Source organism: Lacerta agilis, chromosome 9 (genome assembly GCF_009819535.1).
Source record: "Lacerta agilis isolate rLacAgi1 chromosome 9, rLacAgi1.pri, whole genome shotgun sequence".
Taxonomy (NCBI): domain Eukaryota; kingdom Metazoa; phylum Chordata; class Lepidosauria; order Squamata; family Lacertidae; genus Lacerta; species Lacerta agilis.
Genome location: NC_046320.1, coordinates 49,157,215 through 49,172,996, shown reverse-complemented (window position 1 = coordinate 49,172,996; position 15,782 = coordinate 49,157,215). Strand labels below are relative to the sequence as shown.

Genomic DNA, 15,782 nt, shown 5'->3' with positions numbered 1-15,782 from the left:
TCATCATCATCATATTATTATTATTATTATTATTATTATTATTATATATTATATTATTATTATTATTATTCTGCTAAAAATGCTGAGGGCCTGATTAGCAGTAATTATATTTATGAATGGTTGTAGCTATTTTAATACATGACTTAACAGATTCACATCATTAAAATTCTAGCCCAGATTGTAAAAATAAATGGGTGTAACCCATGGAATTCAGAGTGTTTAATAAACTGCCTTTGGCCTTACCTGCAAAATGGGATTATGAATGATATGCCTTGAGAGTTCTTAAGATAAATGAAATAAGATCAGTGCATGCACCCCTGTTCAACAGAGTAACACAGCGGAGGATACTTGGGTGCTACACACACCTTTGTTGATCATTTACCATGAGCGTGCAGAAAATGCATAGAAAGAGGAACAAAGCACCATCACTGGCTTTGTGTTATGTCTAAACTGGGGGTTGTGGTTTGCTTCACACCATAAAACCTTTTGTTAAGCCTAAGTTTCTTCTTGACTTACCAATCATAGTTTGGAGTGAAGCATACCGCGGGTATAATGTTAAGCCAGATATTGTGGTTTGTTGTTCCTGCTGGTTAGAGGGCAGGAGTGAAGGGCACAGTGTTCTGTGCATTCATGGTAAACCATTAACTATGGCTTACCATGATGTATGAACTGGGCTTCTGTCTGCCTTCAGTAAGAGAACAAAAAAGGATTCAAATACGTAAAATGGGTGGCTTAACAATGCATTCAAAAGGATTTACAATAACAGCAATCAAAGCACATGGTGTTGTGCAGCACGACAATTGTGGTTTGTTTTTCCCTAGAGTGGTAGAATTCTAAATAAGCTCTGAGGTGCCAGACTACATTATTAGCCAGATTTAAATTAAGTTGCTTTGTTTACTTGTTCTTCTAGAACCAGCAGTGCTGTATGCGATATGTACTAACAAAGTTATTTTGAACACCCAGTGTCGTGCCCACAGTGGTGCATCTGAAGGTAAATTTATATATATGCAAAGAACTTTTTTAGAAATCCGTACTATATATTTAAAGTGTGGTATGTATTCAGAATCCCTCCTCACAATATGTTTTCAATTAAACACCTGTTTTTCTTACTGAACAGTGACAACATTAGATTTGGAATTACAAAGATAGCATGTGCAAAAAAGAAAAGAAAAAGAAAATGCACTTCTCTGTGTACCATAAGAAAATAGGCTGGTTTACATATGATGCTTGCTGAACTACATTTTAGCACTATGTGCATTTGCTAGAATAGGCCTGAGCTAAGCATTGGGCTCCCAGGCTCCTCTTACATACGGTGCAAAACCATGGGTTTGGATTGCTTGCTCTCACAAGCAATAAATAAATTAAAGCAAAAACTTAACTGAAATATAATTTGGCCCTCACAAAAGAATCATTCTAAAAATAGAAGAAAAGCAAAATGATCACAAACAAAAGGGATCAATATGGGTATCCTGAGCAGGAATCAAATATAAAGTATCACTCAAGCAACTTTCATCTCTGGAAGAACATCCTCCTGATAGAAAAAAAGGGTGGATTCCAACCCCCTCACAAAATGGGTTGAGTACCAGTAGTGCATGCCTTTTAGGATCAAACTAGGTGCAACATTAATTGCATATGAACAATTAACATGCACTTTCAAAATGTAATAAGACGAATGCCTCGCACAACGAAAAACTCGCAAAACGAAAGGGTTTTGCGAGTTTTTAGTTGACTCGCGAGACGAATTCGTCTATGGCTCTTTTTCGCAAGACGAATTCGTCTGGCGAGGTACCACTGTAAGCACCGGATCCTCGCCCCGCCGTGTTTTAAAGCTGCAGGGAGTGCTGCTGTTCGCTCCTTGCAGCTTTAAAACGCTGCGCGACACGGATCCGGTGCGGGGGGCGGCGTCGGATCGCGCACGGCCATCCAAAATGGCGGCGCGATCCCCCCGCCCCCGGAGCCTTGCCCCGCCGTGTTTTAAAGCTGCAGGGAGTGCTGCTGTTCGCTCCTTGCAGCTTTAAAACGCGGCGCGGCGCGGATCCGGTGCGCGGGGGGCGGCGTCGGATCGCGCACGGCCATCCAAAATGGCGGCGCGATCCCCCCGCCCCCCGGAGCCTTGCCCCGCCGTGTTTTAAAGCTGCAGGGAGTGCTGCTGTTCGCTCCTTGCAGCTTTAAAACGCGGCGCGACGCGGATCCGTCGTGCGCGGGGGGGCGGCGTCGGATCGCGCCGGCCATCCAAATGGCGGCGCGATCCCACTCCGCCCCCCCGCGCACCGGAGCCTCGCCGCGCCGTGTTTTAAAGCTGCAGGGAGCCAACAGCAGCACTCCTGTTCGCTCCCTGCAGCTTTAAACGCGGTGCCGCGCCATACAGGGAGCTGTAAAGGCTACCTTTTTTCTACGGTAGGGAGGGGTGGTGTGCATCGCGTCCATCTTGGATCGACTGTGCATGTCTGCGATCAGACATGCACAGCGATCCAAGATGGATGCGATGCACAAACACCCCTCCGACCGGAGAAAAAGGTAAGCCTTTACAGCTCCCTGTAATGGCCGCCGGGCACCGCATTTTTAAAGCTGCAGGGAGGAACAGGAGTGTGCTGTTGGCTCCCTGCAGCTTTAAAACACGGCGCGACGAGGGCTCGGTGCGCGGGGGGGCGGAGTGGGATCGCGCCGCCATTTTGGAATGGCCGTGCGCGATCCGACGCCGCCCCCCGCGCACCGGGAGCCTCGTCGCGCCGCGTTTTAAAGCTGCAGGGAGCGAACAGCAATGCTTCTGTTCGCTCCCTCTAGCTTTAAAACACGAGCGCGGCGAGGCTCCGGTGCGCGGGGGGGCGGAGTGGGATCGCGCCGCATTTTGGATGGCAGTGCGCGATCCGACGCCGCCTCTCCCCACCGGAGCCTCATCGCCACGTTTTAAAGCTGCAAGGAGCGAACAGCAGTGCTGCTGTTCGCTCCCTGTAGCTTTAAAACACGGCGCGGCGAGGCTCCGGTGACGGTCGGAAGGGGCCCCCGGACTTTTTTCCCCATAGGAACGCATTAATTAAATTTTAATGCGTTCCTATGGGAAACGGTTGCCTCGCAAGACGAAATTTCCGCAAGACGAAACAGTCTTGCGGAACGAATTAATTTCGTCTTGCGGGGTACCACTGTAAATTGAGGGGGGGGGAGTAAGATCAGGTTTAGCTCTTTTTCTCCTGATAATTACCCCCCCCCCCCAAAAAAACCTGTTCTTGCCCTTGGAGGGAAGCTCCCACTGGAGACAGAAAAGGGGACAGACCTGAGTGAAGCACTGACCCATTCCCGAAAATGAAGTTTTATTGATTATGCAGACTACTTGCTAATTAGGTTCCCCACTTGACATGAGCTCAGTCAAGTTTTGGCCAAGGCAAGTCCATTTGCCATACATATATTACATATGACACCAGGTATGGTGCTGGTAGGCATTGTCAACCAACTGATTGATGAGCATGCAAAGCCCTACAAAATACTTGGAAATTGTTCCTTGGAAACCTACCACTTATTTCTGAGAAGTTCTTAAAGCTGGAAACAACCTTATTTGTGTTCAATGAAGTTTTGGTGGCACCACTGAATGCACATGTATGCCTACAAACAGCTGTGCAGCGTTCTTAATTATAAGCCATTAACAATGGAAAGATACGTAAACTGTGTGTCAAAAGGTAAAACCCTTCTTGCAAGCATGCTGACCACAATCCATCTTCTGTTGAAGTCAGTGGGGTGACAGAACTCCCACTGCTGGATTGTACAGTTTGGGTAGGGTTTCTATAAGGACACACTTTCGGAAACAGGAATTTAAGAAGATTTTCTTGCAAATGAAGCTCACTTTGCAGAGCCAGGCACAATTCAAAATATGCGCCATTCACCATTTCCTTATTTCTGACGGAAGAGCCCTCACTCAGCCTCGTCCTTCTATGAGGATATCTACCTGCACAGAGACAGTGTGTTGTTGAATACTGAGCTGGACTGTAGTGTTTACATTTAATCCCACCTTTTCCTCAAGGAGTTTAAGGTTCTTCCCCTCCCCATTTTATCCTTACAACAAACCTGTGAGGCAGGTTAAGCTGAGAGGCTGTGACTGGCCCAAGGTCGTCTCAGTAAGCTTCATGGCTAAGTGGGATTTGAACCCTGGTCTCCCAGGTACACCACACTGACTACAGCCATATAAAGTTAGGCAGGACGTCATGAAGCAATTACCCACCTTCCCAAAACTAAATGTTCATCGTCAACAAATGTGTGACTGGTACAGTAGATACAGGACTGTTGAGTGGGTTTATAATGCACAATGTAGTATGTTTGGCAAACTGGCAGTTAAGCTTTGCATTGGACTTGCTACCAGCCCAGACATACACCTAACTGTGTATTCCACGTCCCTGCTGCCACAACCTTCATTTGCACTTGACTTGGCTCTGCTTCCTACCTATCTTTGTCCTCTATGCTAGTCAAGGGGCAACTTTAAATTTGCTTAATTCGTGTGACATTGCACAGTGTTTGGTAGTAGTCTGTTCTGTTTTTATTTGGCATGTGTATCTGTAGGTAAAATACCTGTGAATGTAGTCGTCCACCTCTATCAAGAACTACCTACAGAGCTTTACTATCCACCAGCAGAATGACAAGTACTAGAAAGGAGGGGTCCTTCAGAAGCACTTGCTCTTTTTAAGAGGAATGAAATGTATAATTAAATGTTGGAATAAATTTTCACACCATGTGGTACCTGCAGTGGAATACAGGAGGTGGTGTAAGAGAAAGGGTAAAAGCAGAGACCAAATTTTATTGTTTATTGCAAATACTGCACAACACTCACAGGAACCAGGTATTGGCTTGAGCAATAACTCAGTTTTCATATTACAAGCACCTTGACATAAAATTGAAGGGACAGCCCTACCATGTTCTTACATTTTCAGAAATCTCATCTACATTTAATACCAGGAGATCACAACTATACAGAAGGTTTTTTGAATAACAATGATATTGTAGCAGAACAGTTGCACTGGCCATTGCTGCATCTACTTTGCACTGGTATTTGCACAGTGTATGAGATGGGTGCAGAATCTGTGGTCTCCAAATGTTGATGGACTACAAAATCCATCATCCCTGGCCACTGGCCACACTGGCAAGAGCTGATGGGAACTGAGGTGCAGCAACACCTGGAAGGACACAGGTTTCTCACCCTCGTCTGTGACCTTGGCTCTGGAAGAACTGATAGCAATTAATTCAGGATGTCATGTTACACTGAACTGATGCAGAAGTTACAAGCTTGTATTTTAAAAGTCTTGCAGCTTCCTCTTGCTATGTCAACAGAACTAAATGCAAGTATTTCATCTCTCAAGTGTGAACGTTTCACAGGAGGAAAAATCTGGCAGATAAAGATCCTCACCATCATCTGAACACTCGAACTTGACTTCCTTTTCTGATTTGACCAGTCAGAGAGAAAGGAAAAGAAGAAAATGTGACTGGTTGGATTTGAGGTATTAATGCATGGAGAACAGTATATTGTTTGTTTGTTCTAAGAACAGCCTAATATACAGGCATTCAGGATGGGATTGGGATCTCCTGCATAAGAAAAATTGTGAAAACAAATACTTTGATAAGATGCACACTCTCCACCCGCCACTTCATAGGACTGCAAACACAAACACAAAACAGAGTCCTGAACACACAGCAAAGAAAACAGCCATAAGTGTAGTGGTACTAGCAAAGTGTTGGCAACAATTATACTTAGCATTACTGTTTAAACAGACCAATTTTGACAGAGATGGTTACAGACATACGAGAGCTTAGCACTGAATGAAACAAGCTTTCTGAATTGGATTACGCTTTAGGTAAGTTACCCTATTGAAATTACCCAGTTAGGAACACTGGAAAGGACTAGGTGACTTTGGATAATGTCCTTTTGTAAAGTGCCCAAATTACTGAAGGCAGTGATGGTGACGAGATCGTATTGGCCTATTTATTTTGGATGTTTGTAAGTGATGCCAATAAAGGTTTTGATACTGATACTGAAGGCAGTGGAGACAAACACCCTGTTATTCCCCTCAGTGATTCAAGCAATATATTGAAATAGGTCCAGTTAATCTTGGAATTTGTGCTTGGTCCATGGAAGCAATAGGTTGCCAATGGCTGGTTTTGAAAAAAGATAGGTTGGACCTAAGTGATTAGGGTGCCTTTAAGTGAACTATGGAAATGGTATACATGTAATGAATCCAAGAGAAGTATACAGTGAATTAAATATTTAAAGGTAACAAACTTCAAGAAAAAGTTGCAAGGATAAAAGCTGAATCAAATACATATTTCAATGAAAACTTGCAAAATAGAAGAAATGGAAGTTACATTTTCTAATATAAGCTGGATTGCTTTATTTAATCTTGTGTTGACAAGTCCTTCTGGGAAGAAGAAATATCCCCCCCCCCCAGCTCTTCCTTGGCTATTTGCAAAGTATTTGCCCAGAATCTTTAATTTACAGAGCTTCTCTCCTATTATGGAATTCTGAGGTCACCCAAATTTAGAAACTCTAAATCACACAGGAAAACTGCAAGACTGTTCTGCTTCTTACGGACATCTTTTAGTCAGTGTAAACCTCTGCACTGATTTCCGCCAAAGCACACCAACCACTTCTGGCAGAGCCCAGCTCAAGGGCTGCCAACCCCTAAGGTATAACCTTCTGACAAATGGAATGCCAAGGACACATGGAGGCTACCTTCCCAAATGGCTGGTCCATGATCAACTGCAAAGTGGTGATTCAAGCATATATATTTTCTTTTTCTTAAAAAGCAAAACCTAAAGGAAGAGGACCAGTTATTTCAGTGCCAAAGTAAAGAGAATTTAGAAAGTCACATGGTAATGAAAAGTAAATGAGACGTGTTGTTAGATGATCTCAGTATTTGTAGCCTACCTTCACTCCATCAGGTTTCTTCAGTAAACTCTTGGCTGCTATAAATTGAAAGGAAATAAACAATGTCAGTCGATGTAATTCAAAATCAATGAAACAAAACAAACAAACAAACTGGGTATATTAGCTTTCTACTCATTGCATTTATCATCACATTTAAAACATCTTACCACACCATTTTTATATTGTGCCTTGCAGTTGTCCTTTGTTTTAAATATTTGCTTGTATCTATATTAGCATGGGGTGGCTGTGGGTTAAACCCCAGAGCCTAGGGCTTGCTGATCAGAAGGTTGGCAGTTTGAATCCCCGCGACAGGGTGAGCTCCCGTTGCTCGGTCTCTGCTCCTGCCAACCTAGCAGTTCGGAAGCACTATGGGAGGCAGTGGAAGACAGGAGTGCCTGGCATGCTCTGGTTCATGGGGTCACAAAGAGTCGGACACGACTAACGACGAACAACAACAACAACACATATTAAGTATAACAGGACCCCTGACAGTTAAGTCCAGTCACGAACGACTCTAGGGTTGCGGCAGCTATCTCGCTTTACTGGCCGAGGGAGCCGACGTTTGTCCGCAGACAGTTTTTCCAGGTCATGTGGCCAGCATGACTAAGCAGCTTCTGGCGAAACCAGAGCAGCACACGGAAACGCTGTTTACCTTCTTGCCGGAGCGGTACCTATTTATCTACTTGCACTTGGACGTGCTTTCGAACTGTTTAGTATAGATGCCTATAATACCACTAAGTTTTTTATTGCTGTAGAGCATTAAACCTCCACACAGAGGTAATATTGGCTATTAGATCTCTAGATTATTTCTGTCCATTCATGCAGACCTGGAACAGGTAACTTCTCTGGAAGGCAAAACCATTACATCCCAAGATTTATTAATTTTTTTGGCATAGAGATGAATGAGAAATAACAGTTTGTCACTGTCATTCAGCAGTTTAAAACACATGCACTGAGACATCTACCTGTGAAAGGTATCTGGAAGACCAGCAGATTATCATGTTACAGGTGCAGTGAGTCTTAAAGCCCAGTTGCTGCAAACAAGTGGATCTTTTGAGATGCTATGTTACAAAAAAAAAAGGACTGGTACATTTTTAGTTCATAGAATTATAGAGTTGGAAGGGACCACAATGGTAATTTAATCCAACTCCCTGCAATGCAGGAATCTTTTGCCCAATGTGGGGTTTGAACCCACGACCATGAAATTAAGTGTCTCATGCTCTACCAACTGAGCTTTTTGTCTCATAACACCTAGGTCCAACCAATCTTTACCAATGTAGATTGGTTATAAGAACAACAATGCTACTGGATAAATATATTTGATAATACTGGAAAAAGCCCAAGAAAAATGTATCCAAGTTGCAGTACTGAGCATCTGAGGAAAAACATCAGGTTCCAAAGATGGAATAATATCATGTGTCATACCTGGGGCCATTGTGTAGTTAAAAGAAAAAGGGAAAGTTTGGTGCATTGATTTGTTTCCAGAAATTTGCCTGTAAAGTGTACTGTAGCTGAAATAAAAAAGACTAAACATTTTAATCCCACTGACTTCAATGAAACCTCAGCTATTATCTGATGAAACTTTTCATTGATTTAAGCACATATATTTTTCATACAAATGACCATGCCATAAATTGTAAACAATTTTTCCCAGATTGTGCTCAGCAGTTGTTGTTTTTAGAAAGAGAGCCAGAATTAGGAATACTCTGCAGTGATGCACAATATCATTTATTTCCATCTTCTTTGGCGGTCACATCTATCTTACTGTGGCTTTGTGCACACAAGGAATTTGCCCCAATAGAAGTGGTGTGGAAAAGACTAGGGTCAGATTATCGTTAAGAGTATAAACCCAACTGCCATTAAAATTTTGCAATATTCAGACAGATATCATCACTTTCTTTTAAATTAAGGCGATTCAGAATAATACTCATGTGTGAAAGTATGATGTTGATAATCACAAAGGAAGCAATTTTTTTCTATGTTATAAATGTATTTGGAACTATATCTTTCACAAGATATTTTGAGGAAATTGCACCATATTCTCAATACAAATAAAACCATCTTGGTACAAGTGAAAGAATTGTCCATGGAGATATAGAAAACAGGGAAACTGAGGATCTGCTTGGCAACTTACCAGATGGAGTCCTGTGCATGGTGATGGGGGACACCATTGCATACACAAGTAAATGTCTGCTATGAGTACTATACCTGCATAGAACTCCATCAGAAGTGGGGAACTCTTCCTAGCCTGAGGGCCACATTGCCCCCAGGCAGGGCGGTTCAGCATGTGGCCCTCAATGCCTTTTTGGTGGCCCTTGGCAACATTTTACGCCCCCTCCCTGCAGTTCTTGCTCTGCTTTCCCAAAGCCTGGTAAGCAAGGTGCTGGGCTTTGGAAAGGAAGTGTGGGGGCTCTGACATATTCCTAGAATCCTCCAACCTTCTTCCCAAAGCCTAGTTTGTGCTTTCCCAGCTTTGGGGAGGAGGTGGGAGAGCTCTAGGACCCTGCCAGAGCCTTATGCTTCCTTCCCAAAGAAGGACACCTTGCTTAGCTGGCTTTGGGAAGACAGAAGAAGGGCTGGGGAGGCATCAAATTTTGGGCTCACTCTCCCCTTCGCACCAGGTGACAAGGCAGTGTGCAGCCCACAGGTCCCATGTCAAAGTACTCTTGTTGCCTACTTGGTATGAAAAGTTGAAACTGCTCTGCTCCAGGGGTCACATATCAGTGGTGGGTGGACCACAGGCAAATGTGGGCAGATCAATCAATGGAATTTTTACCTTTGCAGAGTAGCCTAGTTTCTACACACACTCACACACTCCTCTTTGTCCTCCATCCAGGGAAGAAAGAGGAATTATCAGAGTTCAAGGTCACATTCCAATCTGGCAGAAATACTCAAAGAGGGTGCGAAGAAGGGTCAGTTAGGGATGGTGCTGGCCTGGAAAAGGTCCCAAGGGCTACATAGGCTTGGAGGGCTGTATTCAGCACCCAGACTTAAGGTTTCGCACCCCTGGTCTCCGTGAACAACCTGCAAGTTCATTTTCCAATTAATATATCCCTCTTTTTGAGGAAGAAATAATGAGCAATCGTACACACATGTTGCTTGCATCACCGATTACCTCATGTGGGAAATGGCAGAGCATAATGTGCTGCGCAAGCTCTTTACCATACATAAAGAAACCCATGGTCTTTATTCATCGTATTTACAATTCCACTACAGTGATACAACATACATTTAAAGAATAAGTCCTTTATCTGAGAATGAAGTAGCAACCCAACTGTAAACCATCAGGGCTAAATATCTGGCGCAAACAATGAAGCAACATCCTTGCAATGTCACAGCCATTTGTGGCACTGTGCTGCAGCAGCAATCAGTACAACTGGACCACACATTTTTAAACATTAAAAACAATTAAGGGATAAAAGCACAAATGAAAAGAATGGCAACTTTGCTAGTAACTAAGCTTAGTGAACTTGTGGCATGTTGGCTTAGATGTAATGAGCACATGTTGGATTGGCTTTTGAAAGTTCTTTGGGTTATATTTCATTGTATATCAACAGAACAACTATGACAGACATAAATTTGGAATTCACCCCTTCTGCTGTGAGCACTGCTGTAATATGTACTATGGGGCAGTGAGTAAAAATATATCCAACCAAAAGTTCATAATTAATCTCAGCTACAAAAGCCACTGGGCTGGGCTTTGAACCAATCACTGGCCTAGTTCAGATATACATTTCCCAGCTAGCGAAAGCACACTTTAGCAACCAGGAAGGAACATCAGGACAACATGCTCCACCCTTGTCTCCCACATTCCTTGGTGCGAAGATCCAGTTTAGCTTTAACCACAGTTCTCCTTTATAGCCAAAATGGGGAACTGTGGTTTAATGTCAGCTTACCTACCACCATCTTAAACCATGTGCAAACTGTGGGTAAATATCCTGATGCTGCACTGTATCACATTGTTCCAGAAATAATGGGAAGATGTAGTTTTAAGCTATATGGTATTGGCATGCCAAGGAAGGAAAGGGAAAAGGGAGGGAAGGGGAGTTCTGATGCTCATTCCCAGTTACTAAACTATGGTTTAGGAAACTAGGAAATGGATATCTGAATTAGGAAACTAACTCTCATTTTAACTTACCTCACAGGATTATTTCGGCCAAAAGAGATACATTTGATGCTACAGTATCAAAATACAGTGGTGCCCCGCTAGACGAAAATAATTCGTTCTACGAGTTTTTTCGTAGAGCGAATTATTTGTCTAGCGAAGCGGCAATGGAGCGCATAGGTTTTCGTGCTAAAAAAAAAAATCGTCTTGCGAAGCAGCCCCATAGACTTTTTTGTCTTGCGGGGCAGCTTCCGCTAGACGAATGCCGTTCGTCTAGCGAGTTTTTCGTCTAGCGAGGCATTCGTCTAGCAGGGCACCACTGTATACAAAGTGGTGATTTACACTGAGCATATTGTAACCATTCATTTGAACCTGTAGAGGATAGTTACAATGAAAGACTTGTTTCGCAACACACCAATTTCAATTAAGTATATTCCCTAATAACCATTGAGAACAACAAAAAAGAAGACCTGCATTTTTTGCCAATTTTTCATAATAAAAAGGTCGTGAATTTAAATGATGTCCTACTTATATATCAGCTAACCCAAAGAAACGGAACTGAGGCTGGAACTGGATGTTATTAGAGTCACATGACTGTTGTGAAAAACAGCATATATGTGTCCTCTCTCTCTCTCTCTTCCCAGTAACATCTAGTACTACAAAGTATGCCATGATGTCATACCCACTGAAAGTTCCCTTGCCCCCACAAGCAGCAGCCAATGAAATGGAGCACGGGAGGGGGAAACTCACAGCGTGATAATGTCACAGGGCTGCTATAACACCCAGTTCCATCTGGACACAGCGTACCAAAAAACAAGAGTGATTTGGGACAGGCAGCACATTGCTTGGGGGAATGAAGATAAAAACATTCCTTTCAGCTCCCGAGGGGGCTTACCTCACAAGAAACATACATTCCACATTACAGGAAGAACAACCAAAAAAAGGAAATAAATAAATAAAACACTTTTATAGATACATCATTATGGACAATTTGCTCCCCAAAAAGGCATGCGACGCAACAACAACAAAATCAAAATTAGATTCCCCCTATATCAACAGGATGGCACCTTTTCTTAAATTAACCACAGTAGACAAGTGCCACTCAAGAAGAACGGAATGGACAGAACAGGTCAATTCAGGAATGGATGAATGGAGTAATATATTAAAATTATTCTTTGTTTTTGGGAAGGTTACAAAAAGGAGAGAAAATAACAGCAGATATCGGATGCTGAACAGCAACCATCGCAGGTGACCAGACACATCTTTAAATCTATTTCTGTTGAGAAGATACTTAGTTTGATGTTTCCACTAGAACTAAGGTGAAATGGGTGGGTGTGGAAGTTTCGTACCATTTCAATCATTTCCCACAAGCAGTGGGCATGAACAGACACAAAAAGGTAAGGTTAACACCTCTTGCTGCAAAATCAAAACTTCTGTGGCAACAATTGAACCTGAAGAATACTCAGTTCATTTGCACTTGATTCTTACATGGAACTTAACACAGTTCTTGGTAGTTTATTGTTATCCCAGCATATAACAGAGAGGCTGGGCTGTGTACTTGACAAGAGTAATGCCTTTTAATTTCTCCTACTACTAGTGTAAGCTCTCCCATTCACATATAGATTTGTAAAGTACTAAACTCTGTCACAACTGCATCCTGGTTCAGTACTTGTTATATCTGTGAACAGATAGTTTGGGGGCTACTTGCACTCTGTTTGGGTTTTCACTAACCTGAATAATTTGCTGTTATAGCCTAGTTTTAGCCAGAAGTCTTTACCTCCTCACTTTGATGCTGAACTGAAGGTGCTAGGTGTTAAATTTGACACCATATATCTCAAGTGCTCTGCCATAGTTTAAAATGTGATAGGCTAATCAGTGTTCTCAAAGCTACTAACATGAGTTTGACCAAACTGTGGGAGCCAGTGGAAGACAGGGGTGCCTGGCGTGCTCTGGTCCATGGGTCACAAAGAGTCAGACATGACTAAACAACAACAATCATAAATTAATGAATTATATTACAGAGACAAAGGTATGGGTCCCATAAGTGCCTACGTTCCCTATTTCGTAATCGGGCACTGTCTGCAGTGGCAAATTCAACAAATGGTGGCAAGATGTTTTGCTGGTAATAAGATAATGGGGATAGCTCTCTAGATAGCTACGTTTCTATCTATGTATCATCTGGATTTTACATTTTATATTCTCAAGTGATATACGTCTTTGCAAATTATTATGAGAATATCATGTAGAAAGTTATTTGAAAGGTTGAACTGGACTATCAAGTCTTCAACTTTCACTTTTCCAAACCATCTTTAAAGTTATAATTTTTGGGTTCCTCAACTGGCATTGGCTGCCAAACGGGAAGTCCTTATAAAACAAAACATGTAAATGTGGCCATAATCTGCCCTTAAAAATGAAGGGAATTCACACCAAGGAGCATCCGAAAGCATGTCGAAAACAACAACTCTAAAAATCAAGTAGACCAATATCAACAAAATGCAAGTTGACCTGCCATTTGACAGGAAATGTTTCAATACAGACTTCCAGGTATCTCTAGCTTTTCTACTTTGGCATATAGCTATTCTGATCCCAACAGAAGAGAACTTGTTATGGTATAAAGTCTTCTGGTTTCATGTTGTAAGTCATCGCTTTGAATCTGGTGCCCTCCAGATGTTTTGGGCTACAACTCCCATTAGCCCCATCTGGCATGGCCAACTGTCAAGGATGTTGGAAACTCTAGCCCAAAACTTGTGGAGGGCACCAGGTCGGAGAAGGTTATTGTAAACAATGCCAGCAGATCTAATAACCATGTCTAATTACTAAAAAAATGAAAGGCAGTGAGAAATGACCAGAGATGAAGGATGGAACTAACAAGATGCCCACTTAAGAAGTTTCATCTCACTCCAATTTTACTTAGCCAATGCAAAGCAAACAGATGTGTATTAAACAAATATGGTATCCGGACACATGCAAAGATGAACTAATTTTGACATGTACCACAGGAACATATACCACATCTCAGCATTTAGCAATATGGTGTAACACAGTGCACTGAACATACCTGAGAAATTTCTTGTAGCCAGCATAGTTGTCAAAATGGCACCCTAAAAAGACATTCAACATAGTAAGTCAATATCCTCTACAGTATTTCTGAAGATAAGCAAAAGGATCTCTCTCTTATTTCAAACACACAGAGGCCTGCTGTTGGATAAAATTTCCTACGTTTGAAAGTTTTAAATGGCCCATGTGACTATGTAACTTGCTTCTGTATTTTAAAATTTATACCCAGCCTTTCTTGATGAGATAAACTCAAATGCTTACAAAAAAAAATCAAAATAATCAAAGTGACAATAAAAACAGTTCAAAATACTGGAATCAATTTCCTACGTTAAAACCAAGACCAAGATGCAATTCAGTTTTAAAAAATGGGCAGGCAGAACTGTAGCCCACGCTAAAATCTCAACAAAACAATATGTGCATAAATTGTGTAAAGGATAGATTGCCTCAAGGAACACAGGACTGTTCAAAACTATTTGCAATGCTCTCCCAAATTTTTTTTTAAATAATAATACTGAATAATACAACTGCATTATTTTCTAAATGTGTAGGTTGTTCTTCTCTTTTAAAAAGAGAAGTTAAAATCCTTTGTTAATCACTTTAGACTTTATTGAAAGAAAACCCTGCATCATCATTAATGTGGAGTGGAGGTGTGCAAACACGCGCTCTCTCATTCCTTCTACAACAGGACTCATGGAACAGAAGTGCTGTCGCCAACTGAAATCTTTGCAAGGACTCTGAAGTGGGAGGAACTCTGTATGAGCAGGAGCTCCTCTGTTTTCTTTAATGTTTGGAAATGATCTATGGAACATTCCTGGACAGTACAGAGGGGAGGGGAGCAAATACACTGGAAGTACTGGATCAGAATGACGGTAAGTCAAATGTTGCAAGTTGAAGTATGCATATGCAGTTAGCATGCATAAACATTCCCAGCTCTGTAGTTTACTCAGAACTTGATTTGTGAGAGAGCTTTTGCTTTTGAAATGTTCCCCCACCGTCCAACCCCGCCACAAGAAACTGTTTGGTGGTAGGAGAGAACTCAAGGGGAAAAGAGGTGCAATATTAGGGAAACGTTACTGTCAGGTATATGAGAGAGGGAGAAGCAGCCATAGAGAATACAGACACTCCACTAATGAATACCTGCTGCTTTTAAGAGACACTAACTATATGCTTTCAGTTTTCTCAACTAGCACGAGGTCTGGGGGGGGGGGGACTTGCTTCCTTACCTTAAGTTTCCTTCTTGCATTGAATTTCTTCAGGCAGTCTACAGTCTCCTGTCTGTGCATCATAGAAGCCACAGTAGAACGTTGCTGAAGAAAAAAAGGGGGGGGGGGTGGAGAGAAGTGTTTTGGTGCATGCAACCAGATTTGCAAATTTATTCAGTATTAACCACCTCCATGAACAATGTTTTCTGGAGCTACTTCCAGATGCCAGTGGCAACTCTGGAGCCCTTGATTAAAACGACAAGGCTCCTCCCACCATTTGACTGGTTCTGCAACTAAATAAAACAAAAACACAAACAAACCCACAATTTCCCTGCTTTAACAACAATAATCCTTTGAGATGATCAGAGATCAGTGCAAGGTCCTCATATCTAAACTTTAGAGTCTGAAGTGTTTAATTAAAAGTGGTTGGCTCTTCAATATAACGAACTGTATTTAAACAGGGTTTTAACCAGACATAATCAGAAGTAAATCCTATAGAATTCAATGGAAATGACTC

General features: G+C 42.1%; 1 protein-coding gene across 23 annotated transcripts in view; it reads right to left on the bottom strand.

Annotated features, from left to right (window-relative positions):
• Nucleotides 1–15,782, bottom strand: part of CAMK2D (calcium/calmodulin dependent protein kinase II delta) — a 184,494-nt gene that overhangs the window by 66,204 nt on the left and 102,508 nt on the right. For 16 of the 23 annotated variants that reach the window (XR_004427321.1, XM_033160016.1, XM_033160023.1 and 13 more), the window contains 4 exons: nt 15,287–15,370; nt 14,065–14,107; nt 6,902–6,939; nt 5,387–5,419 (listed from right to left, as the gene is read on the bottom strand). Coding sequence is in view for 22 of the 23 variants with exons in the window: in XM_033160016.1 (XP_033015907.1) it covers nt 5,387–5,419; nt 6,902–6,939; nt 14,065–14,107; nt 15,287–15,370 (198 nt within the window). In the remaining variant the exon portion in view is untranslated. The remainder of the gene's footprint in view (nt 1–5,386; nt 5,420–6,901; nt 6,940–14,064; nt 14,108–15,286; nt 15,371–15,782) is intronic. The other 7 variants (XM_033160019.1, XM_033160031.1, XM_033160018.1 and 4 more) reach the window with 1 other exon arrangement.